Below are 17,340 nucleotides of genomic sequence, written 5' to 3'. Positions count from 1 at the left end.
CATTATTTTGTTTTTAAATAATGCCTAGAAAATCCTGCGTTCCCTTCATGGAAATTTTCTTCCCCAATGACAAATTCCTCGATGGAAAGTTCCTCCAACATATCCCCCTCATCTCAACCCTTCCCCCCAACAAATAAATCCCCTTGAAAACGTCTGTACACTTCCCAATAACCATTACTATATGTAAGCACTGGTCAAAGTTGTAACTTGTAGCCCCTCCCACGGGGACTGTGGGGGAGTAAGTGGTCCCCAAAGATATAGTTATAAGGCTTTTCGACTACTCTGAATAAAATGGCTATCTCAGAATTTTGATTCGTTGACTTTGGGAAAACAATTAGCTTGGGAGGGGGCCTAGGTGCCCTCCAATATTTTTGGTCACTTAAAAAGGGCACTAGAACTTTTCATTTCCTTTAGAATGAGCCCTCTTGCAAAATTCTAGGACCACTGAATCGATACTATAACCCCTGGGGAAAAAAAAAACAAAAAACAAATAAACACGCATCAGTGATCTGCCCTATGGCAAAAAATACACAATTCCACATTTTTGTAGATAGGAGCTTGAAACTTCTACAATAGGGTTCTCTATACGCTGAATCTGATGGTCTGATTATCTTTAAGATTCTATGATTTTTAGGGGTGTTTCCTCCTATTTTCTAAAATAAGGCAAATTTTCTCTGGCTCGTAACTTTTGATGGAAAGACTAAACTTGATGAAGCTTGTATATTTAAAATCAGCATTAAAATGCAATCCTTTTGATGTAGCTCTTGGTATCAAAATTCCATTTTTTAGTGTTTTGGTTACTATTAAGCCGGGTCACTCCTTACTACAGTTCGTTACGACGAACTGATTCATAAGGCTTGTGTATATCTTATACACGGGAATATATTTGAAAATGAAAATCCTTTTCTTTCTTGAGATTTACTTCAATAAACATTGATCAATATCTATTGGATAGCTTTTTGTGCAATTGGGTAAAACTCAACCGGTTCCCAAAATCCTTTATTAGACATACCATCTGTTTTTATTTTTCTATAATGCAGCGGACAGCATTTTACTCTGGATGCACAGGTCCAACTATAGCTTATTAGGACCAGAGATAAAGAATTTTATGAGAATGCTGCTCTCATGTGTAGCTGCTTTGGTTTTAGTAAATTTGATTTCAGATTGCAAAGGGGCTTTGTATTTTGCTTGATTCAAGTGAAATCAACATGGATTAAAATTACCAGCCAAATTTCAGAGTAGTTGAGCCTGAATCTGGCATGTGTGGTTGTTTGGAATGATCCACATTCCAAATTAGGGCCCAGAAAGGTATTTGCTGCTTCTGAGCTCTACCTACTTATTTTGTTTTGAGTCTAGTGCTCATTAGGGGCCTCCCCCAGGTCACTCAGCATATCCCCAGGTGGCAATAGGGGAACGCCCTACAGATATGTAGGGTACCTCCATAGGAGGCACGGACCAAGGGGAGACCTTTTCCCTTGGGGTCCATAAAAGAAAATGGGGCACCCTCACCGGGGCCATAAATACAGGCAGAGGAGGAAGAAGCCCCTCAAATGTACACTCAACAGGACTCACCGACGTGTCCACGCGTCCCATGAGTTACAAATCTTCTCCCAGTAATGGGTTAGATTGCATGGTGACGCAGAACACCATCGTGGGAGGATCCTCAATATGAGGACAACTGCGGCATGACTTAAAATCCAGATCTACGGACAATGACTTCTGCAAAGGACTACCTCGACCCTTTTGGAGTACCTGCAAGACCGGGGACCTTGCTGTCAACTCGATTCCCACTTGAGGAGTGGCGTGCCTTGGGGAAATTAAAGCCTAGTAAACGATACAGCATTTGCATGAGATTCTGATTGATGGATAATTCTTCTGGGCTTCTTCTGTTTTGAAAGGCGTTTTCCAGCCAAAAAACCTCTTCCTAGCTAATTTATCTACTATGAATTGCCTCCCCGTAATAGCATAATATTTGTAGGCATGGATATATAATGAGTCAGAGGCAATAGGCTTGGGACTGTCTGTGCAGGAGTTCGAATCATGTTGATAGAAGTGCATCGCCAAGTTTCAAAAACCATGTTGTGACCAAGATGGAACTAGGATTGCACAAAGCCTTCAATCATACTGGAGGTCCCAGGGACTTCTTGCTGTCCGGTTCTAAGCCGGCTTAAACGCTTCGGTGTAGACTTGAGAAGATATGTTGATCCCCGCCCTGTACTGATATCCGAGACCATTGTTTTTTCCGAGACCAAAATAATTTCGATGATTTAAAGAATATGAGAATTGGAACTTGAAATTTTACGATGTTAAAAAACGACTATCGTATCGACATTTTGACTGACGAATTCAGACGATTCGAACTAAACTTATTGGGGGTTTCAGAAACTCATATCCCAGGGGTAGGAAGCATGAATTCGGGTGATATAGAATTTGTTTACTCAGGCAGGAAGGATGGGGTACATAGACAGGAAGTAGAATACCAGTTGCTCATTTTATGACGAAAAAGATCAGGGTATCAGTTATAGTAGTATATGCCCCTGTTGAACCGACTGACGGAGACACTAGTGACTCAGATGAATTTCACTTACAGTTACAGAGGCAATTAGACAGGGTTCCAGGCAGAAATATTGTATTTTTACTTGGAGATTTTAACCCCCAGATCGGTAGAAATAGGGAGTGATGGTATCCTACCCTAAGTAAATTTGGTGTAGGAAAAGAAAACAGTAATGGCTACAGACTTGTGCAATTTTGTAGGTATAACGATCTGGTTATAATCAATACGGTGTTTGGTCATAAAATGACCCATAAGTTGACACAGCACTCATATGATGGTAAGACATTATTGATTATTATCTTATTATAACTTATCTTATAAGATAACCTTGTTGATTATCTTATAGTAAGATGAAGCTGTGTCATTGATTATCTGGTAGCATCAATATAAGATACTAGGGTATATAGGAGTGATGTTATTGATGTTAAAAGTGAAGATCACTATCTAGTGGTGTCTAGGGTTAATTTAAGGCTGAAATTTTGGAAAGGCAACTACCTCCCAGGAAGTTATGAGGATGTTAGACTCCAGGATGAAAATTTGAGAGAGACTTTCTAGGAACAGTTGAATGCTAAACTTGTGAGTTTAAACTATGACAATGTGGAAGATGGTTGGAATAATTTTATAAAAGCAATTTATGAAGTTGCTGATGGTGTCTTACGGAAGAAAGTTAAGGCTACAGCTAAGAATTTAAGTGAAAAAGATTTATGTTTAATAGAGAGGAGAAGGGGCCCGTACAAAAATTATCTGAGTGATAGATCATATGAAAACAAAAGGAATGTAAAGAAAATAGAGAAAGCATCAAAATAAGAACAAAGGAACTGTGAAGTGGAGGCCATGGATAAAATTGTCAAGGATCTGGAAGATGTAGCTAGACGTCATAATAGTAAAATATTGTGCTGGCGTGTTAGTAAATTGAGAGGGAGTAGTCAATCGGGACTTGCCCCAGTTAAAGATAGGAAGGGGACCACAATTAGTGATAAGGAAAGAGTTGGAACATGGGCGGAACATTTCGAAAATGGGCTAAACCGAAATGCAGTTGCAGGAAATGATATAGAGGAAAATTAAAAAGTTTATGATACCTTGGATGTGAAGGAAGAATTGTTTTGTGAGGAAGAATTAGCGATAGTACTAAAAAGGATTAAAAAATAATAAGGTTCCAGGTGCTGATAATGCGGTAAATGAATTTCTTAAATGTGGTGGCTCTGAGGTTAGAAAAATGTTACTGAAGGTTATGAATATGATTTTTGAAAAAGGGGGAGTACCTAATGATTTTAGGAAAACCCTAATTAAACTACTGCATATGAAAGGTGATAAGAGCTAGTGTCATGATTATCCTGGCATTAGTCTGGTCTCTTTAGGCAGCAAATTACTTAGTAATATGAGATTTCTTCGACTGAGAGATGCTGTAGACAAAGTTTTAAGAGAAGAACAGTGCGGTTTTAAACTCTGGAGTTAAGCAGGGTTGTGTTCTATCCCCCTTTGTATGAATCATTTTAATGGACTCTGTCTTAAGGAGCACAGGAAAGGGAATGAGAGATCAGGGAATCAAACGGGAAGGAAAAACTCTACTGGACTTAGACCATGCTGATGATTTAAGGATCCTAGATGAAAGTGTGATCAAAGTGAATGAGCTTTTAAAGGTTTTGCGAGTTCAGGTTGTTAGAATAGATTAGAAAATTAATGTTAAGAAGACAAACTCATTAAGGCTAAGAATAAGTGAAGATGAAAAGGATGACGTTTGGTAACCAGCATATTGATCAGGTGGGCAGCTTCCCTTACCTTGGTAGTATTATTAGTAGGCACGGTGGGAGCAGTGGCGATGTTAAAGTTATAATAGCAAAGGCTCAGGGCGTTTTTTCAACGTTAAAAATTTGGAAGAAGAGGAAGATAAGTCTGCAAACCAGGATTAGAATATTGGAAGGTACAGTTATGGCAGTGGTCAAATATGGCTCTAAGGCACGGGTGCTCCGAAAAGCGCATTAAGGTTTACTAGTTGTTTTCTAGAGAAATTGCCTACAAATTGTTCTGGGTACCCGGCTGACTGACCGTATTTCAAGCAGTAGGCTGAACGAAAAACGTGGTTCAATCCCGCTTTCTAGTCCTATAACGAAAGAAAGGATGAGATGGCTAGGGCACGTTCTGCGGATAAAGGATGACAGATTGCCGAAGATTGTCCTTTTCGGTCAACCGTTTAGGGCTAAACGGAAATCAGGTTGCCCTCGTCTAGGGTAGGAGGATATTATAAAGAAAGATTTAAAGAAAATGGGTAATTCATGGTGTTGAGGGGGTATTGGGGTAAAAAGGGAGGTTCTGAATAGATTGGGATGGAGGAGGAGCGTGCTGTGTTGGCCTCAGGTGTCTTGGTGCTCGGGTGAGTTGCTAGTAGTAGTAGTAGTAGTAAAATTTTATTATTATAAAAAAATTCTAGTTTTATTATTTTGTAAAATTATTATACTTGTTCAACAATGGTGCCATCAGGTTCCTCCTGGTCTTTCTGCTCTTTCAATAAAATCATAGATGATACATTCAATGTTTGTCTATTTTTACATTTCTTTTTCTTTTCTTATTCATTTTGTTTACCTTAGCATCTCATATCTGATTTATTTGAGTGATTTACTCATTTCGTGAATTTAAATGATTTAATTATTTCAGCTTCTTAATCATATTTCAGCTCAAACTAAGATAACTAGCATCGTGACCAACTTTCCCAATTACCTATTTACCGTCAATTTAATTGTAAATTTGAATTTAATAAATTCATTCAAGCTAAAAAATGGCTACAAGATCTGGTTATTTCACTAGTCTTCTATATATTAAGGTTCTCATTGTCCTCGGTTTCTTTTCTCTACAGTTTTTTTTTATTAGCCGTAAAATCTCTAAAAATATTTATCCTAAAATTAATTCTCAAGTACAAAAAGTTTTCGGGAAAGTTGTACTACTTGCTAATGATTTTTAAAGTTATTCTCTAAGAGTTTGTTTTTTAAGAGAAGACAATAGGAATGGAAGTCTGTAAAAACATCTCAGCAATGAAAAGTTATGTGACAGATATATGATAATGGACAGGAATCTAAAAAAGTTTTGTATAAAGTTAGCTTGCTGTCTAAATAAGTGAATAGGCTTGTTTTTCTCCATGTGTATCTGCCATCTCTCATTTAAATTAATGATTCTGACCAGACGATAAAAAAAATAATATTGTCTATTGTAAGCCTTTTGAAAAACTGAAAATTAGTTAGATCCCCAAATGAAGAGGTTGCACGAGTATATGCCTAAGAAGCTCACTCTTAGTTTTGAGCCAAAGATTTTATTACGTTGCGTCTTAGCTCTATTAAATAAAAAAAAAAATAACGAAAAGTAAGGAGAGACATTAAAATTTAAAACGAACAGAAATTACCTCGTATATGAAAGGGGCTGCTTCCTTGTCAACGCCCCGCTCTTTACACTAAAGTTTGACTCTTTCTCTTAACTCTACTTTTTAAAACAGTAACAAAACTTTAGCATAAAGAGCGGGGCGTTGATGAGGAAGCAGCCCCTTTCATACACGAAGTAATTTCTGCTCGTTTTAAGTTTCAATGTCACTCCTTACTTTTTGTTAAAAAAATTTGTCTTTTTTTATTTAATTTCTTAACGTTTTTGAATCAATGCATGTTTTGATTTTGGCTCTCCGCAGATGAATAATTAAAATGAAATTTGCATATTTTTTTTTTTGGCTAAATGGCTTTCTCATAGTTTTGATCGAATGATTTTGAGAAAAAAAGGAGCGGGGAGGAGGCCTAGCTGCCCTCCGATTTTTTGGTTACTTAAAAAGGCAACTAGAACTTTTAATTTTTTACGAATGTTTTTATTAGTAAAAGATATACGTAACTTATAAATTAGCTTACGTAACGCACTTCTGTATTCTCATGTTTTTATTACGTATAAGAAGAGGTTCACCCCCTCGCTCTTTACACTAAAGCTTAAATGTTGTCCCAATTTCTTAAGAATGACCCCTGAATCGCAAAAGCCGTAGAATAAATAGTTGAAATTACTAAAAATACTTTAGCGTAAAAGGCGAGGTATTAGGAGGAGTTGATCCCATCATATGCGTAACAATTTCTGCTCGTTTTAAGTTTTAATTCTTCGCCTTACTTTCAGTTGAAAAACTTTTTCATATTTATTTTGTCATTGTTTTTTTTTTAATAATGCTGGAAAATCCTGCGCTCCCTTCATAAAATTTTCTTCCCCGTGACAAATTCATCTATGGAAAGTTCCCCCAACATATCCCCATCTTATCAACCCCCCTCCCCACAACCTAAAAATCCCCCTGAAAACGTCTGTACACTTCAAAATAACCATCACTATATGTAAGCACTGGTCAAAGTTTGTAACTTGTGGCCCCTCCCACGGGGACTGTGGGGGAGTAAGTCGTCCCAAAGACATAGTTATAAGGGTTTTTGACTACGCTGAATGAAATGGCTATCTCAGAATTTCGGTTTGGTGACTTTGGGAAAATAATTAGCGTGGGAGGGGGCCTAGGCGCCCTCTAATTTTATTGCCACTTAAAAAGGGCACTAGAACTTTTCATTTCCATTAGAATGAGCCCTCTCACAAGATTCTAGGACCACTGGGTCGATACGATCACTCCTGGGGAAAAAAAAACAAACAAACAAACAAATAAACACGCATACGTGATCTGCCTTCTGGCAAACAATACAAAATTCCACATTTTTGTAGATAGGCACTTGAAACTTCTACAGTAGGGTTCTCTGATACGCTGAATCTCACGGTGTGATTTTCGTTAAGATTCTATGACTTTTAGGGGCTGTTTCCCCCTATTTTCTAAAATAGAGCAAATTTTCTTGGGCTCGTAACTTTTGATGGGTAAGACTAAACTTGATGAAACTTATATATTTAAAATCAACATGCAATTCTTTTGGTGTAGCTATTGATATCAAAATTCCATTTTCTAGAGTTTTGTTACTATTGAGTCGGGTCGCTCCTTACTACAGTTCGTTACCACGAACTGTTTGAAAATATCAAATACTCGATTATTCATCCCACTTGAGAAAACTTTGATAATCAATCGTACCAATTTAACCCGTCTTGAATACGAGTCAAATCATTGTCACAAAGGCTACTGTTTTTGACGAATTTTAAGTCGTAAGTGATTATTGAATTATTTTGAGTACAATGCTAGCGATTGTAACTAGAATCTGGACAAATTTTACCACAAAGCCTGCAACACAAATGAAGTCAAACATATATTCTAGCTATATGATTGGTTGCATCTGAAGGCCAATCTTAGTTGGTGCAGTGGCTTGTCTTAATCGGTGAATAACAGTAATAAGAATTATTCATCTTTTGGCAATGACGTGAATAAAGCAAATTGCTTTGAAGAAAAAAAAAACTAAAGAAGACTTATTTCAATGTCTGGTTCCATTTCCAAAATGGCTACCAGCCTGGAAAGACAGGAAAGTGTGATTTCTTCTAATCATCTGATATGTGAATAATGATATGTGATATGTGATATGATATATGAAAGACTTTTTGCTCCCTGTAATTTGAGCAATAGATTCCAGAGGTATAAAATCAACACGACCCTTATTACCTGAATTAAGACGTTACTCTACTTTCCCCCCTTTTAGAAATCAAAATTAAATACTGTTAAAAGCATGATGCAGGAAAATACACCCGTATACCTGCCAGCAAAGCCTATATAGACACGAGTTTCACAGAGTCGTATCTTGCCTATAGAAGGGTTTCAACACACATTTTTAGACTAGCCGTTTAACCTCCGGCGCTCCCATAGCCAATCAGCGCGGAAAGATTTTGGCTCTATTCCAGAAGTGAAAATAGGAGTTTCTCAAACATCATGTTTATTCAACCCTAATAGGGGTGGGGAAGGGGGGTTAATGCCAGAATTGTCTCTCACTCAATTCGACTATCTGTCTTGGCTTTTTCTACAATTAGCCATGACCTGATGCCCACACCTGTTCGATTTTAATTCAAAAATTAAAATCGAGAGTGTCTGGTTTTGACGGAGCGCCGATTAATGTCTCAACGATAGCTATGTGTTGCTTTTGAAAAATGTTTGCGCAACGGTGTCTATATAAGCTGTGCCTGCCAGTGTCGTTGACTGTCAACTTACCATTGAGGTTTTTCGTATCATACTTCAGGCGCTCATCCAACCACTCCTCTCTGAACGTTAACTGTACACTGTACTCCTACAAATAGAACATACTTTAGTCAAGAATAGAAGACAAAGATTAGCAGAGGATAACTGTTTAACTTCTTAACTATTTGAGGCGAGAAAGTCATGAATGTATGGGATTAACGGCGCCTCTTAAATAGAACTCTTTGTGTCGGCCCTGTAGTGCGTTGCTACGGGTGAATTTGAACTCAAGATCCAAGACTATCAAGCTAAGATCAAACACACTGTGCTACCATAGGACTACGAAAAAGTCACGTAACATGATATAGTACATTTGAACATCACAGTTAAATGGGCCACGGCTTACAAAAAGTCCACCAAAATGAAAGCTTGAGAAATAAGACTTGCCAAAAATTCAACTAAGCAACAAATCAGCCTATTTCTTGTATTTTTATCACCTCAAACTCGTTTTGAAAGTATTACAGTTCAAAATAAGGATGAAACCTTTTAACTTTTTAACTTTTAAACATTTTTAACTTCGAAGTTATCTACAAACTCATTTCATTATTCTCCCAACTATCGTTTCTCCGAAACAAAGTGCTCAGTGATGCATCGCCACATTGAAATAATTCACTACTTTCTTAATCTCCCATTGGTAATTATTCTTCGAATTTTCACGGTATATTCCCTCTTAATACATTCCCAACAATTTTGCCCCTTAAATCATGAAACTTCTTCCTAGTGCACATAAAGCGCTTTATATTCTCATGATTCTCCCACATCAAACAGTTCGTGGTAACGAACTGTAGTAAGGAGCGACCCGGCTCAATAGTAACCAAATTTCTAAAAAATGGAACTTTGATACCAATACCTACATCAAAAGGATCGCATTTTAATGCTGATTTTAAATATATAAGTTTCATCAAGTTTAGTCTTACCCATCAAAAGTTACGAGCCTGAGAAAATTTGCGTTATTTTAGAAAATAGGGGGAAACGCCCCCTAGAAGTCATAGAATCTTGACGAAAATCACACAATCAGATTCAGCGTATCAGAGAACCCTCTGATACAGATTCAGCGTAGAAGTTTCAAGCTCCTATCTACAAAAATGTGGAATTTTGTATTTTTTGCCAGAAGGCAGATCACGGATGCGTGTTTATTTGTTTTTTTTTGTTTTTTTTTTGTTTTTTTCCCCAGGGGTGATCGTATCGACCAAGTTGTCCTAGAATGTTGCAAGAGGGCTCATTCTGACGGAAATGAAAAGACGAGGAAATGCTTCCTCATCAACGCCCCGCTCTTTACGCTAAAGTTTTTTACTGTTTTAAAAAGAAGAATTGAGAGAAATAGTCAAATTTCAGCGTAAAGAGCGAGGCGTTGATGAGGAAGCAGCCTCTTTCATATACGAAGTAATTTCTGGTCGTTTTAAGTTTTAATGTCGCTCCTTACTTTCAGTTAAAAAAACTTGTTTTTTTTATTTAATCAAACACAAATAAGGATCCCTCTGTAGCATAAACCTCAGCAAATACTTTCTTCTTTCTCCAAATGGCATAAAATAAATTCAAGTTTCAAGTTTGCGCTAAGTTCTTATGTATTTACACAAGATAACGGTGTTGGAATAGTTAGATACAATTCGATTCCCTTTTGTGTATCTGAATTGGTCAGTTTCAGCTGAAAATTATATTTTTGAAATTCGCCTTACATTTCTTTTTGGACTAAATATATCTTGAAAAGATGTGAAAAAATATAAAAAAAAGTCTATTTTTTTAGGCAAGTTTCGATCATTTTCTAAGAAAAAGTCAGAGTAGTATCCTTATTACGACTCAACGACAGGATAATTTAAAACTAATGTTTCATAAGTATCTAATAAAACTAATAGCATAAGTATCTTGCCTTTTTGGTTTATACATGTTTAATTTGGATTTTGTAACGTAACGATAGCTAGTAAACGTTTTGAAAGACAAAACAAAAACAACAAACCGACAAAATACAAACAAATACGTTTTGGCATTCATTTCCATGTACTTTCATATGGCCCAAAACAGTTTAATTATAAAAATTGGAAGTGAATAGATTTTAAAGCCAAAATTTATGCGTTTCCTAGTTTGTTTAGTCAGGTTTAAGTTGTACTATACTTTATGTTTTACAACGTTAAATTAAAAATAAAGCTTTTTCCAATGAAAGCAAAGAGCAACATTCAAACTTAAAGTAAGCAGAAATTAATCCATATTAGAAGAAGATCCCCTATCTTCAACCCCACGCTTTTTGCGCTAAAGTGTTAAATCGCTTTAGCGAAAAAATATGTGAGGGACAAAAATGTCCATAATATTTAATTGCAAGTGAAATTTTTACCAATTTTTTGTAAAACACTTGAATGGCAATTTTATTGTTTTAACCAAATGTACATTAGAAAGCTCTTGCGCTCCAGAAGCATTGTGGAACATACCCATATTTAGAACTCATGAAACCGATATTTGTTCCCTTGTCCTTAGGCCGTCAGCATGAATTCGGGTCTTTCACCTGATTTTTTTTTCACTGTGTTAGGCTTTTGGCTTAATGGACATGAAACAGAGATCAGCACCGCCAGTTTAGGCTATGAAATTTAGTGCCACCAACTTCACTTTCCCTTTTACTATGTTAGTCTTTTGTGTTTCAATATCTGTCATATTGTTGCCCAGTATAGGGAAACGCCAAAAATTATCTTTTGTGCTCTTTTCAGTTGTCTCAGAACTGAACAATTAAATCAACATTTCGCCTTTTTAGGCCCCAACCTTTGGCTGACTTCTATGTAGATTTACTCTGTTCTCAATATTCAGATGTTCATTATTGTAGAATTTTTCTTCGCAGTAATTTATACCTCCTAAACGATCATCAACGGCCGAAAAAAAATCCCCCACTTTTAGTTTATTTCAATTTAGAATTATACATCTCTTTACTGTTTTTTAAAACTGTATTCAGGAATCTTCCTAACTTTTCCAGCGATTACCCTTGTATTTTACCCATGGCTTAATTTTGACCAGGTCTTATCTATTTTCTCTAATTTCTCTGTTTCCGATTTCTTTTTTTCCTGCTTATGCTGAATTTATGTGTATTTTTACTCTGTTCTTATGTAAATTCTTTTTCTTTATTTCTGTTTCCTTTTTTCGTCTTTTGTCCTTTTTTACTTTTTGCGTCTTGTGCAACTTGTTCTATTTGTCACTTATTTTTATTGTATTTGAGGTGTTCTGTCATTATGTAGTGAGAGCCCCAGCAAGCTATACTCCATGGGCCAGATAACTGTTTATTGCTTGTAAGAGTAGCTTTATGCACCCCATACCCACAAAAGAATAGTAACTCACTATTTGTTAGTATCAGATGAGTCCAATTATCATAGGCACCGTAATAGTGTTGTCTAAGTAAAAAGCGATGTGGGCACTATTTATTATTAACATAATGTTTTTTTGTGCGGGGGGGGGGGGGGGTCTTTTAGACCAGGGCACTTCGTCCAGAAGCATCTGTCGTAGGTACTTCAAAAGGGGGCTCATTCGATTGGAAATTTCAGGTTCTAGTGCCTTTTTCAATAGCCGAAAGTGATTGGAAGGGGACCAGCTCCCCTCCTCACGCCCATCATTTCCCTAGGTGCATCTTATCAAAATTTTGGGATAATTATTCTTTTCAACGTAGTTGAAAGGTCCACTTATTATGTGTTTGAACATGACGAGCAGAAACTAACATGCATAGGGCTGACAACCCCCGTGCCTTCTCAAGACCAGAACAGAGTTTACACTTCACTGAAAAAAAAATGTGACCATGGATTTTCAGTTTAAATACATATACTGATATTCACTCCTTAAAGTTTTAACAATTCTTTAGTTATTAAAGCCAAGAAAGGGAAAAGATTTAGAATGTATTTTGTTTTCAGTAAATTGAAAATGATGTTCTGGCCTTGAGGAGGCATGGGGGTTGTCAGCTCTACTCAATTTTTGCTCGTTTTGAGTTTAACTCGGCTATTTATTGTAATTGCTGTTCCTTTTGGCCTCATTTATTTGTTGATGGCAAATTGTAGTAGCTACACATTTGGAAGATTATTTGACTTTACTTCTGCTCATTTTTGGCTTATTGGAGCTCTTTACATTTCTTTGAAGAACTTTTTTGTGGAGTTTTTTAATTTATTTTGTTCATTTTCAATGTTCATCCCCGTTTCAATATTTATTTCTATTTCAAAAACGCGACAGCATTTAAAGGAATCCGTTTCTAAGAAAATTTTCAGAAATATCCCCATGCATATCTGAAAGATAAACAAAACAGTTCCAACATTGGATCTAAATGTTTGGATCCAAAGAATCCAATATGTTTTAAATTAAACTTTTTTTGCAGCGCGTATGCTGTAAAGCTTGAAATATACGATTTTGTAACGAAGAAGCCTATAAGATGAAAAAAAAAGAATCCGTTAGGACTACCTTGACATTTGTATTTTGTGAATTTTTGGAAAAATTAATACCGGTAGTTGGATCCCTAGTTTATTAATATTATCCTTAATATTTCCAGTGTTGTCAATCGATCCCTTATATATTTAACTCAAATAATAGATACGAAATCAAATTCAAATCATGAATACTAAAGTTAGAAAATATTGGTCCGGCATTTGTACTCTCACACCCCTGCAAAGAAATGTGTACAAGGGAGCTGTCCACCACCAACCTCTAACTCTTTACATTAAAGTTTGAATTCTTGAAACTAATGCTTTTCTAAGGTTTTCAAGAACATATGCTTAAGGGCAATGGGAAAAGGATATAAATTGTTTTCGCAATGCCTCAAGAACTGAAAGAATGCACATTTGTTTTAAATAATTAAATATGAATTTGAAACATTTTCGAAGGCAATTGGCAAGTGCAACATTTGTAACTACCAACTTCCTATAGTTGTTGAAACCAAAATTGTTTCCAGGAATATAATAGTAGACTTTTAGCGTAAAGATGAAGAAGTTAGGGGAGGGTATCCCTCTCTTATCAGGTTTATTTCTGCTTACTTTAGGTTTCAATGGTTTTTTTTAAGAACTTTATTTAATTTAATTTATGAGGTTCTAGAAGTGTTTTGTTTTTCCTTTTTGTCACCACGGCCCTTGTGGGTTTATCATAGGCAGCGCGATAGCACTGCCTAAGTAAAGAGCTATCGTAGAAACTTCAAAAGAGGTTCATTCCATTGGAAATTGCAAGTTCTAATTCCTTTTTAAATTGTCAAAAGTTGTCAGAGGGCAACCAGCCCCATGGTAATCATTTCCTAAAAAAAATCCAACCAAAAATTTTATATAGCCATATTGTTCAGCGTAGTTGAAAGGACCAAAATGATAACAGCCCCCATGGTCCTCACGGCAAGGGTTGTAAGTTATGCCCTGGGGGGAAATAAGGTTTTTATAGAAAGAGTGGTCGTAAAAAATTGAGAGGGAGGTTCTTTGGATTGGCAGTCAAGAGTTCTAGTGCCCATTTTAAGAGCCAAAATTATCGGAGGGTAGATACCCTCCCCCACACATCGTATTTTCCTGGAATTCATCTGATAGATATTTTGAGATGGCCATTTGTTGTTTTAGAAACTTCAAAAAGGGGTCATTCGATTGGAAATTGAAAGGGCTAGTGCCCTCTTTGAAAGTCGAAAGTGGTTGGACGGCAACCAAGCGCTCCACACGCCCTCACATCCATTTCCCCAAACACATCCAATCAACATTTTGAGATAGCCATTTTTTCAGCTTAGTTGAAATGTTCGAAATTTTTATTATTGAGGATTACAACCCCTCTTCCCACAGCCCTTAGGGAAGGGGTTGTAAGTTATGTCTTTAGGGCATATAAGGATCTTATGGAAAGTGTGGTCGTATGGACTTCGGAGGGGACTCATTGGATTGGAAATATGAAGTTCTAGTGCCCTTTTTAGGAGTCAAAGTGATCGAAGAACAGCTGCCACCCCCTCCCCCAATGTCTATTTTCTCAAATACATCCGATTTGAAATTTTGAGATAACTATTTGTTAAAAAATGGTCCAAAGATCACATAAGAAGGCCTTTGGGGTTGAGACAATCCCCAGAGTCTGGGGGTAAGGGTTATAAGCTATGACCTGGGGCATATAGAGAAAGATGATAGAGTAAAACTACCCCCTTCCTCACATCCTCCTTACTCCTAACGCATTTTATGGTTAATTTTGATCAAAAAGGCAATATGTGTATGCTACCAATACTGCTAAAGCCACCACAACTACTACTATCACATTACTTCATTTACAATATTGATGGAAATTTTTACTAAATCAAAAGGCGCTTTGTACATGCACATTGTCAAAAGAGCATATCCCGAGAATTGATTTGGGTTTTAAGTTGGCACTTTCAGAAAGGAGCCTCATTTGATTAGAAATTGGAAGTTCAAGTTCTCTTTTTAAGAATCAAAAGTGATCAGAGGGCAAAAATTCCACCCCCCAACGCCCTCTTTTCTTCGACATTCTGAGATAAGCTTTTTGTTTAAAATAGTCTAACGATCATATAACAAAGCTCACTGGGTCGACATCCTACAGAGCTCTGAGCAAGGGTTGTAGTTTATGCCCCAGGGACATATAAGGTTTTTATGGAAGGGCTGGTTGTATAAAATTTTGAGGAAGCTCAAAATTAAAAATCGCTATGTACATGCACATTGTCAAAAGAGCATATCCCAAGAATGGATTTGGGTTTAAGTTGGCACTTTCAGAAAGGAGCCTCATTTGATTAGAAATTGGAAGTTCAAGTTCTCTTTTTAAGAATCAATAGTGATGAGAGGGCAAAAATTCCACCCCCCCCCCAACGCCCTCTTTTCTTCAAATGTATCCGATCGACATTTTGAGATAACCTTTTTGTTTAAAATAGTCTAAAGATCATATAACAAAGCTCACTGGGTCGACATCCTACAGAGCTCGGAGCAAGGGTTGTAGTTTATGCCCTAGGGACATATAAGGTTCTTATGGGAGGGGTGGTTGTATAAATTTTTGAGGAAGCTCAAAAATTGAAAGTTTTAGATCCTTTTTTAGAGTCAAAATGGATTGAAAGGTAATTACCTTTCATGCCCTCTCCTTCCCAAATACATCCGATCAAATTTTTAGATAGCCATCTTACTCAAAATGGTCCAAACATCATATGTCAATGCCTTAAGGGTTCACAAAACCCCTCAGAACCCGGGGTCAAGGATTGTAAGTTGTGCCTCGGGGGTGAATAAGGTTTTAATGGAAGGAATTTTCGTATAAGCTTTGGCAGAGTCTTATTTGATTTGAATCGAAATTTCTAGTCTGTTTTTTATGACTACAAAATGGTCGAAGGGCAACTAGCCACCCTTACGCCCTCTTTTCCCAAAATCTATCTGATCTAAATTCTAAGATATCCATTGGATATCAAGTATAATGATGGCATCATATAGTGGTGCGTTTGGGGTTGACACAAGCCCTCATAGCCTGGGGGCAAGGGTTGTAGTTATGCCCCGAGGGTCTATAAGGTTGTTTTGGAAGGGGTGGTCGCATAAGCTATGAAGAAGGCTAATTTGATAGGAAATTGAAAATTTTATTTTCCTTTTTAAGAGTCAAAAGCAACATAAGGGCAATTAACCTCCCCTCCCCACGTCCTCTTATTCCTTAATGCATCTGATCAGTTTTTTTTTTTTAAATAGCCATCTTTCTCAAAATAATCCTAAGTTATATAACAATGCCTTCAGGGTTTACACAACACCTCAGAACCCGGAGGCAAGGGTTGTAAGTTGTGTCCCTGGGGCGTGAATGGTTCTATGGAAAGGGTGTTCGTATAAACGTTGGAGGAGGCTAATTTGTTTAGAAATCAAATGTAGCTACAGCCCTGGGACAAGGATTGCAAACTATCCAATTTGTCTATTTTAACATGAATCATTTGTCATCGGGAAAGGGGGAATCTTTGATCATGCTTGCGTCTGAAAAAAATAAGGGTTTTGAGGTGAAATTTTTCGCAATTTTGAAGGATATGGTGAGCTAATGAAAACACATACCAGAACATGTAATATTTTAGGAATATGTAGGAATAGGTAAGGGTATTAGTATGAAACTTCCAGGGCTACTGCTACTATTATTGCAGCTGCAAATGCAACTCGTTGCGACTGCAACAGTGATGACTTCCGACTGTGACAACTCTCAAGTCTGACTGCGACTGGTTGAAAATGGTACAATATTTACTTTTGACTACTTTAAGATAATGCTAGGAAATGTTAAACAAAGTCGAAACACATTATGTGCATACTTATTGTCAAAAGGGCGTATCAGAAATATTTCAGGAACAGCTAAGGGCATTAAGTTGAAACTTTCAAGGTATGTCGAACAGTACTTGGACATTCAGGGAATGATTAAGGGATTTCAAACTAAAAGAAAGGACACCATGTCCGTCCTTGTTGTCAACAGAGTATATCTGCAATATCTTGGGAGCAGCTAAGAGTCAGAATATTCAATCAAAAGATACTATATGCATCAAAAAGTGACATAAATAATTTTTGAGACCACACTGGCTAATCATGAGAAAAAGAAAAATCGTGAAGAAGAGAGAACGAAGCTAATAACAAACCGTGAAAAATAGAAGAGAATTTGTGTATATAATTTTCTTTGATAACCATTTCATTTGTTTGATAACACCTCCATTGTTGCTCCCATTAAAGGTTCTGTGCAA

The 17,340-nt window shown here is 36.8% G+C and overlaps 1 protein-coding gene across 12 annotated transcripts in view; it reads right to left on the bottom strand.

The window, feature by feature from the left end:
* LOC136031416 (glutamate-gated chloride channel-like) overlaps positions 1–17,340 on the bottom strand; it is a 237,077-nt gene that overhangs the window by 87,693 nt on the left and 132,044 nt on the right. For all 12 annotated transcript variants that reach the window (XM_065710976.1, XM_065710972.1, XM_065710979.1 and 9 more), the window contains one exon: positions 8,679–8,754. In XM_065710976.1, the coding sequence (XP_065567048.1) occupies positions 8,679–8,754 (76 nt within the window). The remainder of the gene's footprint in view (positions 1–8,678; positions 8,755–17,340) is intronic.

This window comes from Artemia franciscana, chromosome 9 (genome assembly GCF_032884065.1).
Source record: "Artemia franciscana chromosome 9, ASM3288406v1, whole genome shotgun sequence".
Taxonomy (NCBI): Eukaryota; Metazoa; Arthropoda; class Branchiopoda; order Anostraca; family Artemiidae; genus Artemia; species Artemia franciscana.
Note: the sequence above shows the minus strand (reverse complement) of the source record. Positions and strands in the feature narration are given on the sequence as shown.